The following is a 25,043-nucleotide window of genomic DNA, read 5'->3' as shown; positions in this document are numbered from 1 at the left end:
GATTCCTTTTGTGGGATTTGTGCAAACTGAAAATGAATTCGTAAAAATTCACTCGTAATAATTTCTCGATTTTTGGTAAATTATTTGATTACACACACGTGTGGAACGGCTTCTTGGTCGTCTTCCTGCTCCTTTGCTTGGCAGGGCGTGGGCCATAAAGTAAACTTCATCTTCCCTTCCTGGTGCTTTCTGTTTGTGTAGTTGCAGCAGTTGGTGCTCCAGTCTCCTCCATCTCTGCCTCGATGTGCGCGTTCATTCGCAAAAATGTGCAAAACAAATAAAATAGTTTGTGGCGTTGGCTGGAAAGTGCACGAGATCTATTACGGTCTATTATGGCCGTCGTAATGCGCGTGCCAGAAATTCTTAAATTTATTTAACGTTTGTCTTTAATATTTTTAGAAATCAGTTCTTGAACTCTTTGAGGAACTTTTGTCATTTAGAATTCTCTGTTGGTGGTTCTCTGGTAGTGGAAACTCAAAGAGAAAGCAAAAACATTTGTTTTCTAAAATGAATTTCTTTATTAACCAAATATTTTTCCGACTAAACAATGTCGAGTCTAGAAAGTTGACTTGTCTCTTTGGAATTAAGTGAAGTTTTGCCTATAAATATTGTCTATTTAAATATGGCGCGGATCAGCTTGCCGGTTTGAACCAGGAAACAGATTAAACTGAGCAGCACTTGCGCTGTTTTGGTTTCCTCTTCCTTCCGCTTGTTAAATATTAAGGCCTCTTCTCGAAGAGGTCCAGGTCTAGGTCGCCCCTTTCGACTGCAGCTTCCCCCCACGTCATGACAGCCAAAAGCATAAACTTTTCGAATCTTATTTAAAAAAAAAAAAAAGAAAAACTGTTGTGTGGTTTACCATTTTCCTGGCCCACAGCGTCGTGTAACAATTTCCGTATCCTCATGGCCCACGCCGAGGAGACCCGCCCCTGCCTTGCCACCGTTGGCCTCGTCGCATGCCTTCTGCATTAAATAACTTTCAATTTGAGCCAAGAACTCGCGGCCGTGCCTATTAACCGTATGCCAGTGGTCTTTCCTCCCCCGGGGCAACGGCAAGGTTCAAGAAGAGTCGGCAATTTGTGTACTCCGTTTCCGTTGTGTTTATTAGTTAATTTTGGACTAGCTGCAAATACAACTTACGTTAAATAAAACTCCGTGAAACTGTCTAAATTTAACTAATTTGTTTGCTTAAACAAAAAAGAAAACTGCGAAGAGCTCATCAAATTTTGATAAATAAAATGAAAATGTAAAATCAGTATTTAAGGATTTGTTTTTTCAATTCCACAACCCAACACATTTGTCAGGACTCAACAAACAGTTTTCCCCAGTAGAACTATGTTCCGTTGATAAGCTGTAGGTGGACACAACAGGCTTGTTAATCGCCATCTTATTAAGACCACCTATGAAAGCCAGGACGAGGACCAAACACGAATCTATGACCATGTGTCGAGGGCGAATATCTACAGAAATGAGGTTGTAGCCAAGAATAAGATTATGGGGACAATCAAGCTCGTTCTAAAGACAAGTCAAGAACTAACGACAATGGCTGCGAGATATCCTGTTTAAGGACGACGCCCCTTATTCGCTCATATTTAGCTTGTCGTCCCGTATAGAAAGTGGCGGTGTCATAAATTAAAACTTAAACTTTTGGAAATGTCAAGTATAAAACGGTAAATCTCCGCACACATACCCATACGTAGTTGGCCCACTCACCCGACCGCCTCTTGGAAATGAATTGCAGCAGAAGGAGCAAAGGATCCCATTGAATGCGCATGTTTTAGTTGCGGCCTGCGTTTTTCGGCATAGACATAGAGAAAGTGTGAGTGTATGCGAGAGGAAAAACTATACAGGACACCAAGAAAAAGCACAACAACAGCAGCAACATCAACGGACGGTAAGAGGACCCCAATGAGGACGGGCCTGCGATTGTGGGTGGGGCATGGATTTGGACTTGGACTTGGGCATGGGCCACTGGGGCTGGGTGTGACTCCACCCGTTTCACATAAATTTCGGCAAAAGGCAAACTTACAGATTATCCGCATTTAGTTGTAAAGGTTCCCCACAAAATGTGTTGTATTTCATTTTGTGCTCCTCTTTGGAAAAGTTTGTCTGTGGCTGTCGATGATTTACATTTGATTTACTTTCGCTCGGACACTTTTTTCACTACTCTTCGTTTTCTCTTTTTTTCTTCTTTTAATTTTTGTTTTTCCTTATGAGCAGATTGTGGGCGATTTTTCTAGTGTTGCCCATTTGCAATAAATACTCATGCTTGACCCCCAGCAAAAATTTCTAATTTCTAATCATCATAAAATCTGATTATCATTTACATAACTAAGTAACTCTCTCTAGCAACGAAACTTGACACATTAAGCAGCCGAAAGGGGGGGAGGAGAATAAACATTTAAGTGAAATTTATGAAAATTAAAAACCGAAACAACTTTTCGGTCATTTCAGAATTTAATTGATCTCATAAATTCTATTCCTTCCTTAGCCTGCCCATAGCAGTTTGAGTTTCAGAAAAGGTAAGCAACAAAAATTTATGTCAATTTTCCATGGTTCATACGACGAATGAACTGTAACCGCGAACATAATCAAATTTCGTTGGCGCCCAGGAAAAACATAAGTTTTCCCAGCTATTTCCACCCCCCACCTTGGTCCTTTGGTTCTTTTTTTCGTTTCCTCTTTGTACACTCGGAGTATTGCTATCCTTCAATTAGCTTTAAAATATTTCTGAAACTTTTCACATATTACGACCATCCCCTAACAATTCAGACAATTTAAATTTTTAAGTCTAATTGTAAGAATCCAAAATGTGGTAGCTTGTTATGTCTTATACAAGTGTTGGAAAACGTAGGCAATTGGTGGCAGGAACATGTTAAATTGGTCGACTAAGTTTTCGTGGGCCTAACTTAAGATACGAATATCAGAATTCGCAGTTTTTACAAAGATGCTGAACCAGTAAGTGTCCAACCCCCTTCCACAATCAACTTTTAATTTACTAATGACGCCTTCACGAGCTGCAGTCTATAGTTTTACGTTAAAAAGAAAATCCCTTAGTTTTGGTCACATAACATCCCAGCAAAGAGATGATGAATTTGGACACTCAGTGTGAGTGTGTACGAGTTCAGGAAAGTCACTTGCTGAAAAGTTATCAGGGATTAAAAGAGTTGAAGTAAAAGCGCCTGTGAAATCTGCTTCATTAGAGGAAACATTTATGGGAGAGAGCTTTGGACTTGCATTCGAAAGATTGGAATCGGGATCGGGAGGCAGAGTCATGTATGTGAGTGTGTTGTGTTTACTTACCTTGGGTGAAACTTTTTGAAAATCCTAAAAGGAAATCACTTTAGACGCGTCCAAAGAGATGCCGTAAAGTTTCAACCCTGTCACCATGCCCACATCGGCCTCCCCTCTTTCATCTTTTACTGTACCACATGGCCTAAGTTGTGCTCGAGCAGAGGTAGTGTGAACGATTATGAGAAGACTTCCAAAAAGGCGGTGGCCTTCTTGACAGGAGCTCTCTCCCAACCCATGGCTGGATAATATTTTAATGTTGCCCCGTAGAACTTTTGAGACATCTTAATTCCTTTCGAGATAAATCAGAAATAAGTGGCGAGTGGAGCCCCTTCCATGCATATATTCGATTTTAAATATGTATTTTTATTTACACAATTTTTGGGGAACTTATGCATTTTTATGTGCTGGCGCTTTGTTCGGTTTATCCTTTCATAAATGTGTCCAACGGCCAACTGATTTATGCCACCGCAAGCTGAACTCCTCCAGACTCTTCTGCTCCACACCATAGCTTTCTGACATCCTGAGCAACAAAATAACAAAACATACAAAAATTCCAGAAAACAACATAAAACCGATTGATTTATTTTGACAATGCTACCATGCAGTGTCTCTACCAACGCCCCCAACCCGAGCATCCCCCATCAAGCAGCCACTACGGCTGCCATTGTTTGTCGTCCTTCCGACACCGACACCGACACCGACACAGAAAGGGACGCCAACCTCTTCTCCACATGCTCTGTTCGCATTTCGGACCACCAGCCATCACCCAGTCCAACTAACAATCCAGGACCACCAACAAAAAGTTGTCCTCGTTGTCCGTTTTGTAAAATATTTTATTTGCACATCTTTCTTATTTTAATCCTTCATTGCATTCTGTTTGGTTTGGGTGACTCAAGTCTGGCTCTTCCAGGCAGTTCAGAGGTGGGATCGAGTGGGAATGGCCAGCATCAGGGGTGTAAAAATGCGGGTTGCGTGTCCTCTGAAAGCCATAAAACACACGTTAATTACCCTCGGGCCACTCCAACTTTAGATATCCCAAATAGAAAGACAATGTTAGTTTGCCGTATGAAAAGGATCATGTATTTGTTATTGACGAAACTATAATTCATAATATTTTTAATTGGCTCGACGTATTGGATGGACGTATAGTTCATAATACGGACTCGATTTGACTGATTCACCAATAAGAGTTGCCGTTCATTCCATTTGCTAAAGCGTCATATGAAAGGATTGAAATATTAAGTTCGCTTTTTTTCGAAATTCGAATGTCTTTAATTTAGTTTACCCGCATAGGAAGGATAATTGCTGCCAGACCATTGTCCATATCCACTACTATAACGAGTAGGGTCGTCCATGGGAGAGCTGAAAATGAAATTAGCAAGGAAATAATATTTGAAAGATGTCATCAAAAGTGTCTACTGCAAAACTCACTATAATCCGTTGCGCGCCTGCATCTCCCTGATCCGTTTTCTTTCACGGGCCATACCACGGTATGCCGAGGCCCCGGATGCCTGATAGGGCGACTGACTCGGCCGGTTCACATTGGTATTGTGGAAGCCTTCGGACATGTTTTCATGGATTTGACGAGTCTGTTGGAAATTTCCAGAGACGTGTTGGTTTGTTGTCTCATGATTTTGCATAACACTCCAAGGTCCGCCACCGTTAATTTGAGGATAAAAGGATTCGGGTGCTGGCATTTCGACGTTTGCGCAACCAACGAGTTGGGCGTAAGTTGAATAGTCCATCTCCATATTTGAAATCAAAAATTTTGATAAATTACAAAAGAAAAATCAATTTTTTTCCAAGAAATGTTGACTGGATGGAATTTAGAGTTGACTGATAAAAGAACCAGATCCAATGTGACTTAACTGAAATGACATTAGTCAAAATAGTCAATGAACACTTGGTTCACAAAAAACAAATGTCAAATCAATGACAAACAGAAATGTAATCAACATCAGAGGAGCCCAGTCGATGTCAATTACTGCTGAAAACGCATAGCACCTTCAAAATGAATAGTGGACATATTAGAGACCTGCGATATAAATTAATTAGTAAAATCAGAAATCGTTATCCTCCCCGTGATGCTAGAGAAATAATTAATAAGAAAATTGCCCGTCGCAGAAGCGGAAAGCTCCAAAACAAACAGCATGTTAGTTGGCTTTATGGAAAAGGGCAAAAGTGGGCTCGGTGAGTAAACTAAAACTGTATATTCAACAGTTTATCAAGTCTCCTCGATTTTCCAGCAATCACTCGCTCCAGAATTTCGATGATGACGTCGAAATAGTTGACTTAAGCAAGGGCAAACTGAGATCTAGAATCCCTGAGGGCGGCCCCTTTCGAATTACTATAAGTAATCTATCATTTGCTGTTACTATCAAGGAGGTTCACGACCTCTTCTCTAAGTTTGGCCGAATAACTCATGCCAGCATCATTTCGCCAGGAAAAGCCATCGTTGCTTTTGATAAACATTCTGAAGCGGTGGCTGCTTGCAAGGCATATAATATGCGAAAGTTCAACAATCGTGTTATGAGACTGTCTATTTGGTAGTACAAAAATTCTATTAAAAATAAATATTTCAAACGAGAGGCAGATGCCATCGCCAATCGGTATGAGGAACAGTTTAATTTATTAGGCACATCTTCCCAAACATTCCAAAAATGGTGCTAATTATGAAAATACAGGACAAGACTCAGTAATAGGAATTTCCAGAGCTATGAGATTGGTAGGACATCTGGCCTCCATTTCCGCCAAGCCCCGGCAATGTATTATAATAGTCACCGCGACCTCCGCTCATTTGCTGCTGATCCATGGGCGAACTAAAAAAGGACCGTGAGGTTTTGTCCAAGTTATTTTTCTTGAGACTTACTATAGACCGTTCCGCGAGTTCATCTCTTTCATGGCTTTGCTGTATCTCAAAGGACTGCGATAGCCGGGCCCACCAAATGCTGCGGAGCCATTCTGACAGTTCCTGGACTCCTCTTGAGGCTGAAAACCATTACCATAGCCGCTTTGATCGGCATAGTATCGGGATTGTCCTCCACCCATTTGAGAAAGACCCATTTGGTTGTAGCCCTGAAGAAACTCGTCAACTACCAGCCAAACTTAACAGAGACTTCTACTTACCTCCGCAGGAAATGGCATGCCATAACCCTCCATGGGCTGGTACTGCATATTACCGTTTCCGTATTCCATTTTTAGTTTTTGTAGAAAAAGAATTACTTAAATTTTGAATTTTTTGAATAATTTTGTAATTTTTGTTTTTAGGGGTCTGTTTAGTCCGAAACCTGAAAGAATAATGAACCAAATTTGAGCAATAGAAACACAAAAGGCCAAAAATGGGAAAGACATACAAGGCTAAGGTAGTTTGACGATGTCAAATAATATTTTTATTTTCTCTCGATTCTCTGCCCAGTGGATAAGCTGCGTATTTGAATATTATTTTACCATCCCGCTTCTTGTGTTGAATAACTTTTGGTCGAATTCCTAACCCATTCAAAAGGCTTATCTCATTTGCTCCAGCCAAACAGCGGCCAAAGTTTCTTTTGGCCAAAGGGAGAAATAAAAATCGCCATAATGGAAATCAAAGCGATAACCCCATTGCCCATTCGCCAGCCACTACCTCCCCACCCACCCCACCCCCTTTTCCAATGCATCCGCCCCATTTGCACCAATGTGCAAAATGAATATGCAAACTGCAGACTGAGAACGTCGCCGAATAATTAAAATCGAGAAGCTACTTGCCGACTCGCCTTCTTTCCTTTGCCGGATTAGAGATACCGGGGCACACTTTACGGCGGACAATTAAGTAGGAGAGGCGACTGCCTCGCGTAATCTGTCTGTCGTAATTATGGCGCTGCGGTGTATTTATCTCTGGCAATTAACGCCAAGCAAGACACGCATATATCACCGATTTAAGTACCGATTGGAACTGAGACCCCGCCAAACACCACAAGATTGCAAAATTGTATTACTTAACTACTGTATACATGTCTTTAATGAAAATTCAAGATGTAAAACAGAAGGAAACGATGGGCATTTAAATAGAAACCCGGGCGCATTGCTTAGTCAGATGGGTTTTGCAGAACAATAATGAAGAAGTTCTCCTCCGGGACGATTATCACCTCATGCTTAGAGGTGCGCAAGCGTATCGACGTCAACTCATTGGTCATGTCTAGACTGTGAACCATTTTCGAGGCCTTCGACAGGAGATTGCTGACCAGAGTCGCATAATGAACAGTCAGATTGTAGTCCAAAGTCGTTTTGATGGGTATCGCGAACAAGTCGACAATAATAATGCCCACAACATTGGGATAGTTCTGAAAACGTTTCATTATTTCCTCGATTTCCGCTGACATTTTGAATGGAGAGTGTGAATATTATGAGATTTTCAGATCTATGTATTTGTATGTACATATAACGTCCACCTCCTGACCTACTATGTGAGCAAAGTGAATACAAATTTGACACCCGACACCCATTTAAATGTCAAACTATGTATTCATTTGTGTAGCATCAAATCCACACTACTTTTTCGACTGTTAGGATGTTTAATAACTTTTTCTACTAAAATTTTACTAAATTTTTTTCTTCAAACATTTTCTTTCCAAATTATTTGTCTTTTTTTCATTATGGAATACGCCTTTAATGGACTTTCTAACGATGGTGGTGCCTATGCCTATCATCAAGCAATGGAATATGATGGACACATAAATCAGGACCCGCGAGTAAGTTCCGTTCTGAAAGAAGTGTTAATGGTGTTTAACTTTTAATACCATGTCCAGAAGTACACGGGCATCCATCAGGTGGGCGACCACAATCGTTTCGGATTCCAGCATTGGCCGCAATCAGGATCCATGTCTGAGAAGTATGAGTCCGAAAATTATCAATCTAGTGCTATGCTTGGTGGTGCTGGATATCGCAGTCCCTTACGACATGGACGTTTCATGAGGGAAATCAACTCGCGAAACGGACTATAGTAAGTTTTAGTCAGATCTCATTTATTGATTATTGATTATACTGCTGCATTAGCTCACCACTGGAACAAACTGGCAGACGAGGTGGTCCCGAAAACTACCACACTTCTCTGCCTGGCCTTGGAGCTTTGGAAGCGCCCACTTTTAAGCCCGGCAACACAAAGTCCCCATGGTAGTGATTAAGAACGGTAGAAACTATTTGAAATTTTTTCGTTTTATTAATCTCAAAATTACGAGCATTAAACTACATACTAATCTACTTATAAATATTCGTTGAGGATCACTTTGACATGACTTATTATCTACCCAGAGCAAACGGATCACTGGACGACGTTTTCACATAAAAAATTCCATTTTTTCGGTTCGACGGCTCTCCACCCATTTGTATAGATTGCCTCTGACTCTGGTCGCACTGCCATTTGTTGCCGTTTCGCGTGCATGGGGTACCCCAGAATCCCCGAATGGAATTAATGGACTCGGCAAACATCTGATAGGAACGAATGTGCGAACAGCCCAAGTAGTAGCAACTGCGCTGATACAATCCGTAATTGGGATAGAAGGTGGCACTGCCTGTTGGTCGAAGGAAACCAAAGTTGCCACTGGTGTGTATGGACTCGACGTACTTGGCGTCGGTGGCATCAATGCGGAACTCTGTACTGCGATGTCTGAACTTCGGACCTGCCGGATCTAGGGCGAAAATGGTGTTATACTGCTCAGGATGGAGACGTTTTCCAGCCGCTCCGGCTATCTGGGCACCCAGAGAATGTCCGATCAGGTACATATCATCGTAATTGGCTTGGAATTGGCGATTTAGTTCCCGGGTGAATTGAACCAGCTGAGCTCCAAAACTCTCAATTAGCTTTACAACTGAGAAGTAGTTAATGTTGGCAGAGTTAGTGCTCCAGTCGGTGACTATGACGTTATAGTCGCCCCGTTTTAGATAGGCATCTTTTAGGTCTCTGTTGAAGGAACCACGAGATTGACTCATCCAACCGTGGATCATAATGCGTGTGGGTAAAGAAGCATTATACCCTGATTGACTCCACTTTTTCTCGTTCGTAAAATCCATTTCGCGTCCACATTCTGGAAACTCCCGTTTAAACAAATAGAAGTGCATTCGAAGTTGTTGTCGATTTGCGAAGGGATTCAAATTCTTTGCAATTTTCTTAAGGAATGGCAGATCCAGAAATTTTCCTATGCCCCTCGGTTGACTGAGATCGTTGTCACATTTGTTCCACACTCCGTGCTGGGCTTCAGCGTGTTCATCATCCTGAAGAGTGACCAGGATATCATCAGCTTCAGGCTCTTCAGAGAAATCGGATCGTAGGCCGACATCATCGGGAAATTCTTCAAGTGGATCTGGTATTAAGTCCATAAACTCATTCATCTCGCCATCATAATCGCCCTCTATGCCAATTGCGTTGGAACTGGGCTTACCTTGAGCTGTGAGATAGACATTAGTCAATGTGCTTTTGTTCTTTTGTTCCCATTACAAGCTTACCTAGTTGTAAAAACAACAGAAACACGGCAAAAAGGCGCACACTTTGCATACTTTTAGTTCACACTAAACTCGGCCTATAAGATCAGCTGTAACAACCGAAGAGTACTTTCAACTCGAAAGGCTACTACACTCTGTTGATCTAAGCGATCTCGTGTGCGGTTTTATATTGTCTGACATCGAGAAAATCTATTTTTAAGTTGACTATAAAACGCAGTGCTACCCACTCGGCAACCTCTGTCTAATCGCTGCAGCATCGGTCAGTTGCATCGGCGGGTTGCGAATTCCAATCAGAGGCTTAGCTGAACGATAGAGAGGTGCGTAATCGATAGGAACACATTAGTATGGGAAGCTGAGGCTTAAGTTTTCAATCAGCTCGACGATCCCTCTCACACAGCCACTGCCAGCACAATCTCTTTCCCCACTTGCTTAGGCATTACCCATTGAGAAGTAGCCGACTAGACGCACTCGTTTCCCATGTAAAAACTGACAATTCCACCACCTTGCATTTGGCATTACCACATAGTGACGTAGCACGTCTGTAGTGAGACAAAATGTAGTCACGCTTATGGGAATTTCTCAGCGTGCCAACTAAGTCATTGGCCACACTCTTACTTTAAGAATTTTTGATCATCTGATTGGTGATAATGTCAATGGCTGCTTTTATATATATATGTATTCAATGGGGAAATATCACAGGTAACGTGTTTCTGATCTAATAATTAATTGGTTTCGTTTTGTATTTACACATTGTATATGTTACTCATACTATGTTTAAGCTAGCTCAACCGGGAATACGTTTTAACTTTAGTGACGTATAATACGGGCTTTATGCGATATCTATATACATACATATATAATAAAATAAAAGTATATCCATTTCTGTGTGCATCGCCAGACTAATTATATGTACATAATTTCCTCCTAATCCCACATTAAGTTAATAAGTATGGCTCCGAATCCAACTTTTTAAGCCAAAAGAAAGTTCCCACTGAATCCATTTGCTGATCAGAGTCTAACAGTGAGCAGTGTGTCATTTAACACATCTTGACCTAAGAGTAACATTTATTTTTTTATTGTCATGTAAAGGCCAATTCAATACCTTTCGATTAATGTATATACATATGTACATATGGCCTAACAATACAGAAAATGCGGAAAAATCTGAATAATGTGCCTAAAAATTTGCTTTCTACGATTTTTTGGAACGCGGTGCCAAGGAATAATAAATGGTTTTCCCCAGATCCTTGACTTCAGTTTATTGTAGTTACGTCTTCATAGCGGAGGTTAATTTTTTATGTTAATTAATGTTTTTAAAAGCAATATTTTTTTTGCTCCCTTTGTTACTCCTGCTATGTGGCTAATTTGGTACTGCATGTACACCGCGCGTCATCAGGTTAGCGCCCCCCTTTTTATACATTTTTAATTCTAATTTTTTCTCTTCTTTCCACTTGTTTTCCTAAATTTTTTTTTTGTTACAGTACTCATGATCTCCATGATAAAAAAAATAGGTCCTTAAAAGAACCGTAATATATTTTTTCCTTTTATTCTCGACAAAAAAATATGCCCTTTTTGTGTCACGGTCACTTTTTTTTTATGTATCGTCAATGATTGTTTTAAGTTTACTGTAAACAGTAAATGGAAAACAAAATTAATTTTATCTGTGGGAAAGAAAAATCAAAGATTGAAGCTTACTCTGAATTGGGTCTGTCTTTGTGAACCTGATGACGCGCAGTGTATTTAATCACTGATGATGATTTCATATAAAAATCATTTAAAATATAAAAAACACACCCTTAATCTCTTTCCTATTAATTTAGTTGAACAATTTTATAAATTTTTTAAGAAAAAAATCTTACCGCAGCTGTAAACAAAGATGTATAATATACCGTAACACTGACAGTTTTGCCAAAAGAAAAGAACTAAACATAGTTAATGGAAGGGCTCTCATGCTCTGCCAAAAGACTGTTTGATTAAAGCTTCAGATTTTCGATCCACGTGAAATAGTTCAGTTCTCCAATAGTTCTTTGAAGAAAAAAAACTTGAAATTATTATGGAACTTGACAACTGCAATTTGTGTCGACTAACAATAAGATGAATAGAGAAAACTATAGACATTTTGAGAAAAGCTTTTTCAAAGACAAGCAGAATATTTTTGCCATTGTCATCGGGTGGAAACCTTGGTAACTGCGTTTATGAAGTTATTTACAGAAATGGTTGTTGCACGCACTATAAGTGATAATGTAATAATACATAGTTTAAAAAATCAGAATAAAAAAAAAACAAATCATTAAAAAAAAAGACAACAAAACATTGGTTTTGCTGTGTATGAGAAACGAAGATATGTTAATGGACAACTTGAAATATGATTTGATGGTACAAAAAAAGGAAGCGAACCATCAATGTGGTTATTCCTTATGGTCAACGTTGGTCTTATGAAGAATATGAGCGGCTTCATTTTGCAAACAGAAAGAAACCTTATCAGCTACTTTTTTATTTAAAGAGGGCGATTAACATAGGCTTTTACTGTTGGACGTAATCCACGAAGGCGCATTCTTATGTTCTGGTGAACGACACCGCTTCTTCTACAGCCATGAGCCATTTTCTGGACCTGCTATCTGAGGTCCTGTGATTGCCAACTTGGCCTCTACATCCGCCATTTTAAATCCTGTTGACCGACAACTGGTATCCTACACCCATGAAAGCTTCGTTTTGTGTTCTAGAACCGCTATCTTAGTTCCTGGGCCAGACACTGTGGTTTGGGACACCATATGTTCCAGTGTGCTCATGTGGTAGCCACATTACCGTGTCGTAGAAAACTTCATATCGGGTGGATACATTTAAACCAACTGAGCATTACTAGGTTATTGTCTAGCAGCCTGTCTTATCCTGTCATTCCACTTATCCAGTAACGGGCAAACTGGTTGCAATGAATCCGAAGTCAGGTTTATCCTTGACAATGTCAACTGCTTTTAGGACGATAGACATGTAATTCCTCTTGTACCTAAATGGAATCTTAAAATAATTAACTGCAATTATTTGGAGGTAATTGTCAAAATACAAACCGATGCTAACTATGCGTAGATGTTGCTAAAGATTGTGTTGGCCATGTTGTTGTTGACAAATCCAGCGATGAGAATACCATCCATACTATCGATGTAAAAAACATCGATAACTACAATCGTTTTTAATTATAAAAAGGTTTTGTATTGTGTTATCGGTACAATCGATAGTGCCCTCGATGGACTTCCCCAGCTCTATTACAGTCCTCGTAACAATAACAAAACAAATTGATATTGGAAGCAGATCAATAAAATGAGCTTGGACGACGTTGTCTATGTCCTCTGCCTCTTAGGCTGCATTGGAGCCGGAAGCTATATAAGAAAAATTCAAGATGAACAACAGCGAAAACTTATCTCAACTGGTCTAGGAATCACAGTCATTATAGTCGTTTCTGGCTTCCACAGTTTGCACTGTTTTATTTCACTGGCTTTGGGTTCAGCATGTGTTCTTTTGGTAGAGCCCAGGTGAATATAGAGTAGAGATCAGATATTTATAAGAGTCTAATTGATAACACCTACTATATCCCGTTTGCCCTTCTAGCAAGTGTCACCTTGTCACGTTTGTGGTCATGTTTGGCTATTTGGTTTTCTTCCGACTCTTCGATTTCTATCTATCCATTCCCGGGCATACGAATATGATTCAAATGTTACTTACACTTAAGGTTAGTTGCATAACAAAAATACATGTTATGGAAGTCTCATTTCTTCTGCCTTTCTCAGGTCTCTGGCATAGCCTTTGAAAAAACGGCATCTTGGAAACGACTCAAGGCTAGAGACGAGCAGACACAAAACGAAAAGCGAGATGTGAACAGCGAGACAACTATAGAAATTACAGACTATGATGTGGAAGTCCAGCAGCTAAGTGCTGCCGAGATTGTGCATTACAGCCTTAATTATATTGGAGTGCTAACGGGTAAAGTATAAGCATAGTTATAAATTAGTGTATATATAAACTGAAAAAATAGTTTTTGGGATTGCCTGATGCGGATCCTGTTATATACTTGTGATCTTGTACGGTATTCTTCCTTGTTGGACGCCAGTGGATGATACAGGTGTTTTCATTTTCAGTAACAAATGATTGAGAATTTGGGCAAACGTGTTTTAAGTACCGGAGTTCAATCTGCGACTCGCACCGATGGTTGCCTTTATAAGCATAATGATTATAATTATATTGACAAAAGAACGGGTAAACTGCGAAAATACATAGATAATTACAATACAATAGACATGTGCAACGAAAGTCGTGCTATCATCGTGCCAAGTCAAAGTCCACTCATACGTGGAGTGTATTGATAGTAATTTATTTATAGATGCAGATTGTTTTACAACATATACATGACCTACGATATATTTTTAATCAATTCAAATAACCCAGGTAGTTTCTTTCAGGTCCATACTATCGCTACAGAACATATCGCGATTATTTTGAGATGCCGTTCAAGCATTACGCACCAAGCCTTGAGTCTACCATTGAGAAGTTGAAATATGCTGTGTTCTACTGTAGTATTTATCTAACTACCAACTATATTTGGCCTCTTGAAGTGAGACGAAGTCCGAATTCAAGTGAAACCATTAATAAATCATTGTACTTTTCCAGTATGCCTTAAGTGATGAGTTCTACAACGAGCGATCCTTTGCCTACCGCTTGTTATATGTTTGGCCAGTATTCTTCGTTTTCCGGGCCCGCATATATACAGGTCTTACGCTCAGCGAGTGTGTATGCACCATGGCTGGTTTCGGTGCTTACCCGGAAGAAGCCGATGCTAGCAATGGCGAAGGACCTCGAAAGCGTTATCAGCATCTGAAAAGAAACGCCGAGAAACTTAGCTACAATTTTACGACTATTGTCAACACTCGAGTACTCGAAGTGGAGAAGTGTTGGACTTTCCGCGAGGGAATGAAGCATTGGAATGTGTGTGTTCAGTATTGGCTGGCAGTGAATGTGTACAAGCTTTTCCCCAGTAAAAAGTACAGGTTAGTTTATTGCCACAAAATAAGTAATACCCTTTAACTATTATTCCTAATCAAAACGTATTAATCCAATCCTCTATGCTAGAACTGTCGCCACTCTGTTATGTTCAGCCTATTGGCATGGATTTAGACCAGGACACTATTTCTGCATTATGGGTGCTCCATTCTATGTAGCATTGGAAGATATGTGGCATAAGATAGTGCGAAAGGATGCAACTGGCCCAAGCCGCCAAGTGATTGATGTTATTTTCTGGATATTCAAGTGGTTTGCGTTCAGTTACTTGGGCACTGCCTTCCTGTTGTCGTCATTTGGTCGCATCTGGCATTTCTACAACTCGGTCTATCACATTGGATACATAAGCTGGGTGGCAATGATTTTGCTTGGATTGTATCTGACAAACTTAAAGAAAGCAGCAGAGCGTAGACAGAAACGAAAACTAGAAGCTGAAGCTGATGGAGATAGGGAATCCACTGCTATAAAGGAAAAAGCCCAATGAGATTTTTCAGAATTGTAACTTCCCATGATTTTATTTTATAGTCGACTTTATTTTATGACAACTTGTTGGTAGTTAATTGTTAAAAGCTCTGTCATAAATATGTCGTTTAATTGTAGTTTTCATAGTAACCATACATATTTTGTAAAATATATTTCCATATTTCTGACTTACTAACTTGACTTAGGTCTCTTTGATTGACTGCTATTGAATTCCTTCTTCCAAATTTATGATGCGCGATTGTCCACTTAGCCTTATATACATTCTACTTCAAGTGCCATTCCTAAGGTGCGACTTTCGTTATAAGCATCTTTAATAAATAATTAATAAAAATAAATATTAAAATAAAAATTGCTAAGTAATTCATATAAATCAAATTCAAATCAATAGTGAATTAATTAATTAAATCAATTAATAAAAATGCTAACAATTAATTTTATGTATATATGAATGTATCTATATATTAACTGACCCGTGAGACGTTCTGCCTCTGCAAAATTTCTAATTTCTGTGGCATCGGGACAAAACTCGTGGTATTCGTTGTATTTGACTTAGATAGCTCAGAAATTAAACAAAGGTTGGATTACTTAGACCATCTACAGTAGAATTCGGTTATAGCGACTAAAGTTCGATGAGTGATTGGTTGGTTCCAAAAGAAACTTATATGAAAGGGCCTCCGGTTAGTACGTCTTCCGGATATAACACTGAAAATCGTCGGTCCCGTGACCGTCCTTATAACCGGATTCTACTGTATATTATTTTAAAACGGCCTAAGTTCACTCGCGGTCAATAAGTAGACCATATTGTAAAACTGAACCACCCATTAATACTATTGAACACACATAAATTTGATCAATTTTGATCCAACCCTTTGGGATTAGTTCAGGAACACAGCCATACAGTGGAATTCTATATATGTATGTACGTATATTTATACTTCGGACACAGGACCCAAAAGAAAAGAAAACAGCTTGAAAACTACCGACCGACCATTGTCCGCACCTGATAGCCGGCGATCCAATGGATATCCGTCATTTCCCGTGGTGATTTCAACAATCAACAAAGAAACAATTGCTTAGAACAGCCATTAAGGGCGAATTCTAATTGAAAACCCCGCAAGGTCCATGAGTCCATTATGAGTTTTGTTCCCTCTGTGATGTGCGAAGGCCACATTTGCTAGTGCTTGTTAAATATAGTTAGGTTGATAATTTACAACTATATTCTATTCATACAGAAAATAAAACAGAAACAATTTTTTATGGCTTCGGATATTAAGAAACCTCTCCTGAAACATATGTAACATAGTTTTCCATTTCCGAAGCAAATCTATAGTTATGGACATGTATTCACCTTATTTAAAATATTTTATCTTTATAGAATGGTAAAGCACCAAACCGTCAATATCGTTTTGATAAGGACCAAAATTTAAGTACATACCTTGCAACGAAGAGCAGAATGCGTCATATGTGCACGTGTATAGGTATAATTTTTGTAATTAATAGATGAGTTTACGTAGGTTGTCTTTACTAATACAGATTTATTTAGATTGATGTTTTAAATGCGAAATATACTTGGATGAAATTGTACAGATTTTAAAACAAAAATCAAAATTCCTTACAATTACTATGCAAGAAATCTATATTCAAATTCGAGGGCAATGTTTTGTTTGTTTTAAAGGTAATAATAAACGGCTTACTAATTAGTATTTACCAATGTTAAATGCTCTCTAATGCTTTAAGGAGCCTTTTGTGTCTAATTTTATATTTGCATATTCGATACCAGCTCGAATTTGGTCTAAATTCAATGCGTTTCGACTTCAGTTTTATAAATTTAGTTTCATCATGTGCGGGAGCATGGCAAGAGATTTCCTGTTACTGCTGGTGAGCGGATGGAGGATAAGCGAGTGTCATGCCGAGGAAGGCTCATCGGTAACCAGAGATAGGCGACGCTTTACATCCTGCGTAGTATTGTAGGCGCCGCAGTGTACGCACTTGAGGCCGATGAAGTGAAATTTCGTTTTGGACGTCTGCAAAAGTCAAATACCATAGTTATAGATATTGTTTGACTACAAAAGTGAAACTACATACCTTGTGACAATCGTTGCAGAAAATGTGCACACGCTGGTTTTCGTACTTTAGCGACACGGGCATGCGCAAAGCCTGAGCATCCAAATACTCCCAAAGTGCCGTCATGTCGATCAGTGAGGTCTGGCACGTGGGGCAGGTATAGTGACCAGATGCTAGCAATTGATCAAAGCACAACTTGTGGAGCAAATGGCCGCAGTCGGGAATATGGCATGGAATGCGGGAAGTATGAATGTCGCCCAAACATACAGGACAGTTCGAACGTGAAATGTTCTCAACGCACTGAAAAATGCCAAAGGAGAGGTTTATAAGTTACTTTGCATCAAAAGTCAATAATTACATTTCTAAACAGAAATTTTAGGGAGGCAGTACCAAGTCCAAGATCCGGCTGAAATCAATGCATAATTACGGCTAACAGGTCTAAGGGGAGTTGCTATTGATCTAACCGGACCGACATACAAAGGAACGGACTTAAAACCGGTCTACATCTTATGCGTTATACATTACTGACCGAAATTAATCTACTCTTTTCGCAAGGGTATACAGAAACAAGATCTGATTAAGCAGTAAAATTACCGGTTCAATACTATTCGGCGCCTGTTACGGATCCACACCGTTTGCATACTTATTATGTATATATTTGTAGATCTGGTTGTAAACGTTTGCCATCTCTTGAAATTCGACAACTGGATTTCCGACCGAAAAATCAAAAGCAATTAGTTTGGCAACCGGTTTACCAATGATTTCGCACTAACTTCAAGCTTACTTTGAATGCTTTCAAATTTCGGAGGTCAGTCTGTACATAGACCTGTGGATTTAGCCTTACGTTTGTAAGGCTTACGTTTGTATTGCATTTTGGTGTCAGTGTCAGAATAATATACATACATACATACATATGTACAATATAACCACGACGTTTAAGAAAAACCCAGAAAAAAACAAAAATGCTCATGTTATATTCCATTCAAGTTGCTTGAGAATTGCAAGTTGATTATTGAATTTTCAGTATGTCGGAATGTAATCTGCACTCACCCTGTGACCATCAATCTTTAACTGTATCGGCAGACACATGTTGCACACTTCGCAATGAAAGAAATTGTCAGCTCCACCAATGCGGCAGATGCCGCAGCCATGACAATGAAATTGCTGCTTATCCGCATCGTCAAATAGATTGCAAATCAGGCAAGTGTACTGTAAGAATCTGCATTAGTTTTGTGATTGACAATACAAAGACAGAAGTATACTTACTTTTCCAAAGCGTACTCCACACTTTTCGCACTGCTCCTGGACCTTTTGCCGAGTGTTGCACTCCGAACAAATGAGTTCCGTGAGGGTCTTGCGATCAAAGTGATGCGACTCACTTTCATCGTGGCAAAATCGGCACTTGTAGAACTTACTACAGCAGGGCGTCTAAAAATATATAAAGAGAAAATAAGTATGTGGTGTCAATATCTCCGTCAAATGTCTGCATGTATTATTTAAGTAACACCTTCAAAGCTTTATAATATTCAAGGAACAGGAAACATAAAACAATATCACACAATTAATTAGCGACATATTAGAAGCGAAATGGTCAAAGTCTCAGAATTTTAAACTGAGCTGCTAATGAAAGACTCAGTGAGTGATATGGAAACTGCCAAATAAAAAGGGTATCTACGTGACGTTGGTAGACACCGAAAACAATTCCATTGACGCCTCTCCACGTCATCCAGACATGGCCGATTGACTTAGCGTTACTATAAACCCAATTTCATACCCATTGCACAGTCACAATTTTATTCAGTGAATCATAAACCTAAATTCATTAAGCCTGCAAACAAAATAAGGCTACGAGGTAGACCAAAATATTTGAACAACGCTTCTCACTCAAAAACGCGTCGGTTCATTAGATCTTCGCTAATTAATTACATGCATTTAATTGTTGCGACCTAAAAGCCCATGAAAAAAAACACGCTTAAAAAATGGGACTAAAATTTCACAAGATTTGCTTCTGAAGATATTTCTGAACAATCCTTAGGAACGTCATTCGGCTGTAAGTGAGCACCGGGAATATTCTGAGCTGTGATGATGCTCAAATTTAAATCATGATACCATAATTAGTTTCAAGGAAAGGGTCTATCGAGCACCTAATCCATCCACTAATTAGTAGTGTCTATAAGGATTTTATTCAATGTTACCTTTCTTTATTATTAATACGCAAAAAATACATACATATGTATATACCATATAGCTTTGATGAGCTTTTTATATCTATTTAAACATTTCCCCTAATAAAAACCCAATTAATAAGAAGAAACCATATTTTATTCAAATCCGGTTTCTTTGTTTATGCATACATATACATATACATACTCCCAAAATGTGTACATACATAAAAACTTCATCCCAAGGAGAAGCGTGTTAAATATTGCAGTAAACGTATGCTCGATCGTTCTGTCGTTATTAAAATGTTATAAAATATTATCCAAGTGCAAACAAGCCCTTAGAAATTACATAATCAATATATGTATAAGCCGTTTTCATATTAGCTGTTGTGCCAAAACAAGTTAGTCAATAGCATTCATCGGTTTCGGAAGACTGAGCAGGCGAAGAAAAAGAGCATAAATTATTCGATTCGACAGAAAAAAAGTAAAACAAAAATGCTGAGCTTAATTAGTAAACATTTGATGATCTATCCACATTTGTTATAACAGATGTTTTGGCATTAATGTGCAAAACAGAGAAAATATTAAAGTCCTATAATAAACAACAAATTGAATAAAAACTAAATTTATCTGGATACAAACAATTACAAATAGTTTAAACTGTCCACATTAAGGTCTACACTGAACCTAAAACTAAAAATATAAGGTCATTTTATGAACAAAGTCGTATTGCATATGTACATATGTATTCTTAACTTCACCTGATTCAATATTGGCCAGCGAATGGTTCTATATAAATAATTACATGCGTGCGCACACAATGCAAAAACCCTCACAATAATGGGTCAAAAAAACTGTGAATGTGCTGAAAACTTACGTGACATTTCTCCAACACGATATTTACGAGCGAACACACTATAATTATTTTTTGAGAAAGCCAAATACATATGTGGCAACACTCGCGTCTCTACTTTCAATTTTCCGCACTTCACAGAATATACACATATGTATTATATACCTATACTTAATCTTGTTTATTTTGTGAAGAGGATGTGTCGATATAAATATTCCAGAAAACTATTGTTAATATGAGCCATGTAAACAATGGATATCACAAATTATGCAAAATTCTTTCGTTCCTATTTTTATAGTATTCGGTTTCTTTTAAGTATAAGGACTATCGGTAGATTATATATACATACATATGTATCTAATAGTTAGCACCTAACAATTCTCAGTGCAATTATGAACTTCAACAATTTTCATAGCTGCGAATTGAAAACAAACGATAACCACAATTCAGATTTCAGAAACAAAAAATATAGGTGCTAAGAAGGGCAAACGACGACTTTACGATACCCTCATTTAAAATGTCTACATCTAGGTTAGAATCAAAAGAAATGGATCCAGGCTGTGACAGGCAAAGAATCTATTGCTGATGCTGACAAGAGTCGAAAATGTCTATTTTTACCTGTAACATACGTTTTATCCGACCAACATACCCCTTTACATCAAGGGTCAAGGGTATGAAAAAGAAAATGCCGGAAAAGAATGGCTCATTATTTACCGAGATCAATGAAGAATGGAGGTGTTAAATAGCCACTCACTTCTATGATTTTGCTGCTAAGAATTGTTTCTATGGGAGAATCGGAGTAATTATATTTTAACCCACCTCAACAGTTGTTGTTGTAAACAAAAAAAATTCACATGCAAGTACTAATTATGCCAATTGAACTTAAATTTAACGGCCACAAGCCGAAATAAAAGAATTTTAGCCAATGATGCTGCTTCTGTACGTCTTCGGTCAATTGGTAGAACAACTTTTTTATTTTTGTTTGTTTAGAATCGTATAAATTTTGTTGAAATGTTTAAATTCTCACTCAAAGTGAACACAAAAATGTGCCATAAACACGACAAAGCCAAAACAGATGCCTTTAGTTGCCACATAAAACCTCTTGATATATAGACCATCCCAAACCCAATCATGGTCCAGAAGGTACGAAAGAAACGATATTTGTATATGTAAAACTAACAACGCGAAAGTCATTAAACTTAGGATGTAGACTTATTTAGTATGAGCGCAGTTTATGATTATTTAAAAATTTAGCCACACCCCCATTTATTTCAATTTTTTTGACAAAATCGATTGCCTTCCGCAATTTTTTGACAATCGTGATAAAATTTGATAGAATAATTAATCTTATTTGTTTCTATGAACCCAGAAAATCTATTAAAATCGTACCAGAAACATGGCAAATACGTATAAACGGATTTTACTAGGAGGTTTACATATGTATGTACATATGTGACTGCGCTAGAGTGAACGTGTGTTTGTAAGAGTGAGCGAGATAGCATATGCTATGATGTGGCATGTAAAACCTTTTAAGATACAATTGGTGTTCGAAATTAAAAATATTTGTTCACTTGGTGCATGGTATACCGAAGTCGACTAGACGACTTATTTCATTTGTCTTTGCTTAAAAAAAAAAAAAATAAATTGCACATTTTGCACACATTTTCGGTGTTTGGAGCAAAGTAAAACCAATGTGCACCTCTTGCATATTGAATTGTGCAGCTAATGGGAAGAGTATTATGTACTTTGAAATGATCATATAAGAAACTACATTATGTATTTTCTTTTATCACTTACCACAAACATTGCTCGTCGTTTGTAATGTGTGCATCCGAAGCGCAATGACTCTGGTGTCGCATTTGCCATATCATTGGAATTGGAATTGTTATTGCACTTGACGGTGTTGCCGCTCTCGTTCCCGATGAAGCGTGAAAATTGATCATGGTGGTGCTGGTGCTGTTGTTGCAACTTAGGCTGCTGATGGGTGGAAGCTAAGCCACAACTGACGTTTACTTTTTTTGAATCAGTGGCATGTTGCCCAACATTGCTGCCATCGCAATATTGAAGAATCGGTGTTGAGTGCGATTTTCGCAATTTGGCCGACGAGTAGTAAGTGGCAATGGATGATATGGAGGAGGAAGAATCTGCCGCTATAGTGGGCGACATAATAAAGTATGTCTCTTGTTGTTGATGCTTTTGCTCTTTTTCCTGTGGTATCTCAGTAGCTGTGTCTGTAGCTGGAGATGCTGATATCGGACACGGATTGTGACCCTCCGACGAGGTCGTTGTTGCTCTTGTCGTTATGACTGTTGCTGACGCTAAATATGAATTTAAATTGACTTGATTGGGTTCTTTTGTATTGGTAAAAATTTGTATATCAATGTTGTTGTTGTTGTTATTATTGTTGTAGCTGTTGCTCAAGTATTTGTTGCCGTTGTGGTAGTTTTCATTTAGCGATATTCGCCGCTGCCGTTGCCGATTCTTCATTTTGTCACTGCACTCTCTTTTTCCGTCTCTCTTTCTCTCTCTCTATCTCTATTTGTTTCTCCGATTCTGTTGGTTGCAGCAGTCTTTATTAATTGCTAACAAAGAGCAAAGGAGTTGTTTCTTTAATTCGGCATTGAAATAAATTAGTTTTACGACATTCAAGCCCGCTTCGACTGAACTTCTTTTCTTCTCTCGACGATTTCGTTTTATTTATCTTTGTCTCTTTAATTTTCATTTAAAAAGTGCATCGTGTTTGATAAATACATATGATAAATACTTCTATACATACATATGTATGTATGTACATATGTACATATATGCGTGCATATATGTATAATGTTTGCAACTTAAAATGTCAGAGAGTTTTTAGAAGAAAAATATTTTTTAGGGATGTTACGTCTGTTTTAATAAAAAATTAAAATTTTAAAATTAATTACAGACAAAATTACGTGTTTGTATTCAATTTAACCTTAAATCAACCGAAACCCGCTTAAATTTAACTGATATTTACTATTTTCTAATGGCCTTCGAGAGATTGTTTTTTATTTTAAATTTCCCTTAGCGACGTAACTGTCATAACTAAAATAACTTTTAAAACTGTATAGGTTTTTCATTGTTTTTCTTAAAAAGTAAATGCACTGGATCGTTTTATTTTTTTATTTTAATAGTTTAGTTTGCTTTTGAATGTTTCATAAGTATGCAAATTGTGTTTTATTGCTAACTTAAAAAGCGGGCAACCTTGTACAATATACATACACTCATGAATTTTAATGGCTGAATTATAACAATTTTTGCATTGCTGTTCAAGTGAAAAGGGAAGCATGATTCGCAATGCGTGTGGGACACTGTGCATCAGAGAAACACTTGTTACATACAAATGTATGTATGTACATATGTAAGTACATATACATATATGTACACATGTACATACATACTACATACATACATACATACATAGGTCCGACAAGACGACTCTGCGCGTAAGACTTTCGCTTTTTGGTTTGGGTGTGGAGCGAGAAGGGGCTGGCAAGGTTTTTTCCTTTTATTATCAATTGCGGTTTTTCTTATTTGCATTGAGCTTGGTGTGGAAAAATCATCGTGTTTATACAGTTTTTCGCAATTATACAAAAGGGAGCAGCAGCGCAGAGCCAAAACGACAATAAATATTGAAACTGTGCAAAAATTAAATACACAATGCGATAAAAAGGCCAGCCACCAGTTCTCAAGTTAAAAACAAAACCCCGAAAAACTTGATTTCGGATCATGATGTATACGCACTCTCTCACTCACATAAGCCGAGGAAACTGGATGCATTTGAGCAAACAAAGCAAATAAAAGAAAACGAACATTATTTTTGTTAATCAATTTTTAAAAGTTTCCAATGTAAATCCCCTCTCAACATGTTTCACCATATGTATGTATACATATGTACATATGTACATACATATGTATGTATGTATGTATGTATTGTACACACATATGTATGTAACTCGATTAATTTTACATGTTTCGGAATTTGTTCAAAATCGAGTTTCAATTAATTGTCATATATGTATGTACATATGTACATTTATTTTATTCGTTAATTATTACTTATTAGCATTAAAAGACGCGTTTGAATATAAACACACCGCAAAGATCAGCAGCAGCAGCAATTGTCAATTAAATTAATAGAGCGGCACAATAACAACGAACGAAATTCACAATCCCAACGCCATTATTCCGCCGTCGCGAGCATCCGCCACGAGTTGAAATTTTTAACTGAGGAGCGCGATCACACATGTCGTCACATGTTGCTGGCAAACGCTCTCGTCTCTTGCTTGTTTCAGAAAAAACTTTCTCTCCAGCTGATCGGCAATATAAACATTGTTTCTCGTTTTGGTGATATTGATAAGAGCAAATGGAAACTGGTTCTATTTCTACAGTCAAGCATCTGAATTTATTTATTGTATTCCAGAAATCCAAAATATATGTATATAGTAAATATGTACATAAATATGTATTTAGATTATATATGTATGTACATATGTACATACATATGTACATACATATTTATGTACAGTTTGTCAATTAATTCTTTGCAAAATGCAAAGACAATACAAATCGAAGTTGCAGCTGTGTAAGGCACTTGCTTTTTCAAGAAAACGCCTGGAAAACGGATTGATGAAAATTTGATTCAG

The 25,043-nt window shown here is 38.1% G+C and overlaps 7 protein-coding genes and 1 long non-coding RNA gene across 8 annotated transcripts; 3 read left to right on the top strand and 5 right to left on the bottom strand.

Annotated features, from left to right (window-relative positions):
* Positions 1-4,351: 4,351 nt before the first annotated feature.
* LOC137587069 (uncharacterized) lies at positions 4,352-5,142 on the bottom strand. Its single transcript, XM_068303325.1, has 3 exons — positions 4,726-5,142; positions 4,580-4,656; positions 4,352-4,503 (listed from the first exon to the last, which is right to left on the bottom strand). The coding sequence occupies exons 1-3, from the start codon at positions 5,043-5,045 to the stop codon at positions 4,472-4,474; spliced, it is 429 nt and encodes a 142-aa protein (XP_068159426.1). The 5' UTR covers positions 5,046-5,142; the 3' UTR covers positions 4,352-4,471.
* A 63-nt stretch (positions 5,143-5,205) lies between these two features.
* Positions 5,206-5,882, top strand: LOC137587107 (uncharacterized). The gene is made up of 2 exons (XR_011033866.1): positions 5,206-5,484; positions 5,541-5,882. It is a non-coding gene; the product is annotated as an uncharacterized lncRNA (long non-coding RNA).
* Positions 5,883-5,900: 18 nt separating this feature from the next.
* LOC137587091 (uncharacterized) lies at positions 5,901-6,606 on the bottom strand. The gene is made up of 3 exons (XM_068303347.1): positions 6,421-6,606; positions 6,164-6,369; positions 5,901-6,113 (listed from the first exon to the last, which is right to left on the bottom strand). Exons 1-3 carry the CDS (start codon positions 6,487-6,489, stop codon positions 5,987-5,989), a joined length of 402 nt encoding a protein of 133 aa, XP_068159448.1. The 5' UTR covers positions 6,490-6,606; the 3' UTR covers positions 5,901-5,986.
* Positions 6,607-7,259: 653 nt separating this feature from the next.
* On the bottom strand, positions 7,260-7,671 carry LOC137587099 (dynein light chain roadblock-type 2). Its single transcript, XM_068303359.1, has one exon. It carries the CDS (start codon positions 7,650-7,652, stop codon positions 7,359-7,361), a length of 294 nt encoding a protein of 97 aa, XP_068159460.1. The 5' UTR covers positions 7,653-7,671; the 3' UTR covers positions 7,260-7,358.
* A 141-nt stretch (positions 7,672-7,812) lies between these two features.
* On the top strand, positions 7,813-8,537 carry LOC137587079 (uncharacterized). The gene is made up of 3 exons (XM_068303336.1): positions 7,813-8,021; positions 8,079-8,272; positions 8,326-8,537. The coding sequence occupies exons 1-3, from the start codon at positions 7,926-7,928 to the stop codon at positions 8,444-8,446; spliced, it is 411 nt and encodes a 136-aa protein (XP_068159437.1). The 5' UTR covers positions 7,813-7,925; the 3' UTR covers positions 8,447-8,537.
* On the bottom strand, positions 8,363-9,893 carry LOC137583340 (phospholipase A1). Its single transcript, XM_068298324.1, has 2 exons — positions 9,772-9,893; positions 8,363-9,713 (listed from the first exon to the last, which is right to left on the bottom strand). Exons 1-2 carry the CDS (start codon positions 9,818-9,820, stop codon positions 8,569-8,571), a joined length of 1,194 nt encoding a protein of 397 aa, XP_068154425.1. The 5' UTR covers positions 9,821-9,893; the 3' UTR covers positions 8,363-8,568.
* A 3,124-nt stretch (positions 9,894-13,017) lies between these two features.
* frj (farjavit) lies at positions 13,018-15,472 on the top strand. Its single transcript, XM_068298455.1, has 6 exons — positions 13,018-13,295; positions 13,372-13,492; positions 13,551-13,743; positions 14,220-14,371; positions 14,428-14,804; positions 14,887-15,472. The coding sequence occupies exons 1-6, from the start codon at positions 13,084-13,086 to the stop codon at positions 15,296-15,298; spliced, it is 1,467 nt and encodes a 488-aa protein (XP_068154556.1). The 5' UTR covers positions 13,018-13,083; the 3' UTR covers positions 15,299-15,472.
* A 1,336-nt stretch (positions 15,473-16,808) lies between these two features.
* On the bottom strand, positions 16,809-24,622 carry Rchy1 (Ring finger and CHY zinc finger domain containing 1). The gene is made up of 6 exons (XM_068295745.1): positions 24,495-24,622; positions 22,174-23,262; positions 18,628-18,789; positions 18,412-18,570; positions 17,383-17,661; positions 16,809-17,321 (listed from the first exon to the last, which is right to left on the bottom strand). Exons 2-6 carry the CDS (start codon positions 22,861-22,863, stop codon positions 17,202-17,204), a joined length of 1,410 nt encoding a protein of 469 aa, XP_068151846.1. The 5' UTR covers positions 22,864-23,262; positions 24,495-24,622; the 3' UTR covers positions 16,809-17,201.
* Positions 24,623-25,043: the final 421 nt, after the last annotated feature.

The sequence above is a fragment of the Drosophila tropicalis genome, unplaced genomic scaffold, assembly GCF_018151085.1.
Source record: "Drosophila tropicalis isolate 14030-0801.00 unplaced genomic scaffold, ASM1815108v1 contig_1009, whole genome shotgun sequence".
NCBI classification, from domain to species: domain Eukaryota; kingdom Metazoa; phylum Arthropoda; class Insecta; order Diptera; family Drosophilidae; genus Drosophila; species Drosophila tropicalis.
The sequence above is the reverse complement of the archived record's forward strand: the minus strand, read 5'-3'. Positions and strand labels throughout refer to the sequence as shown.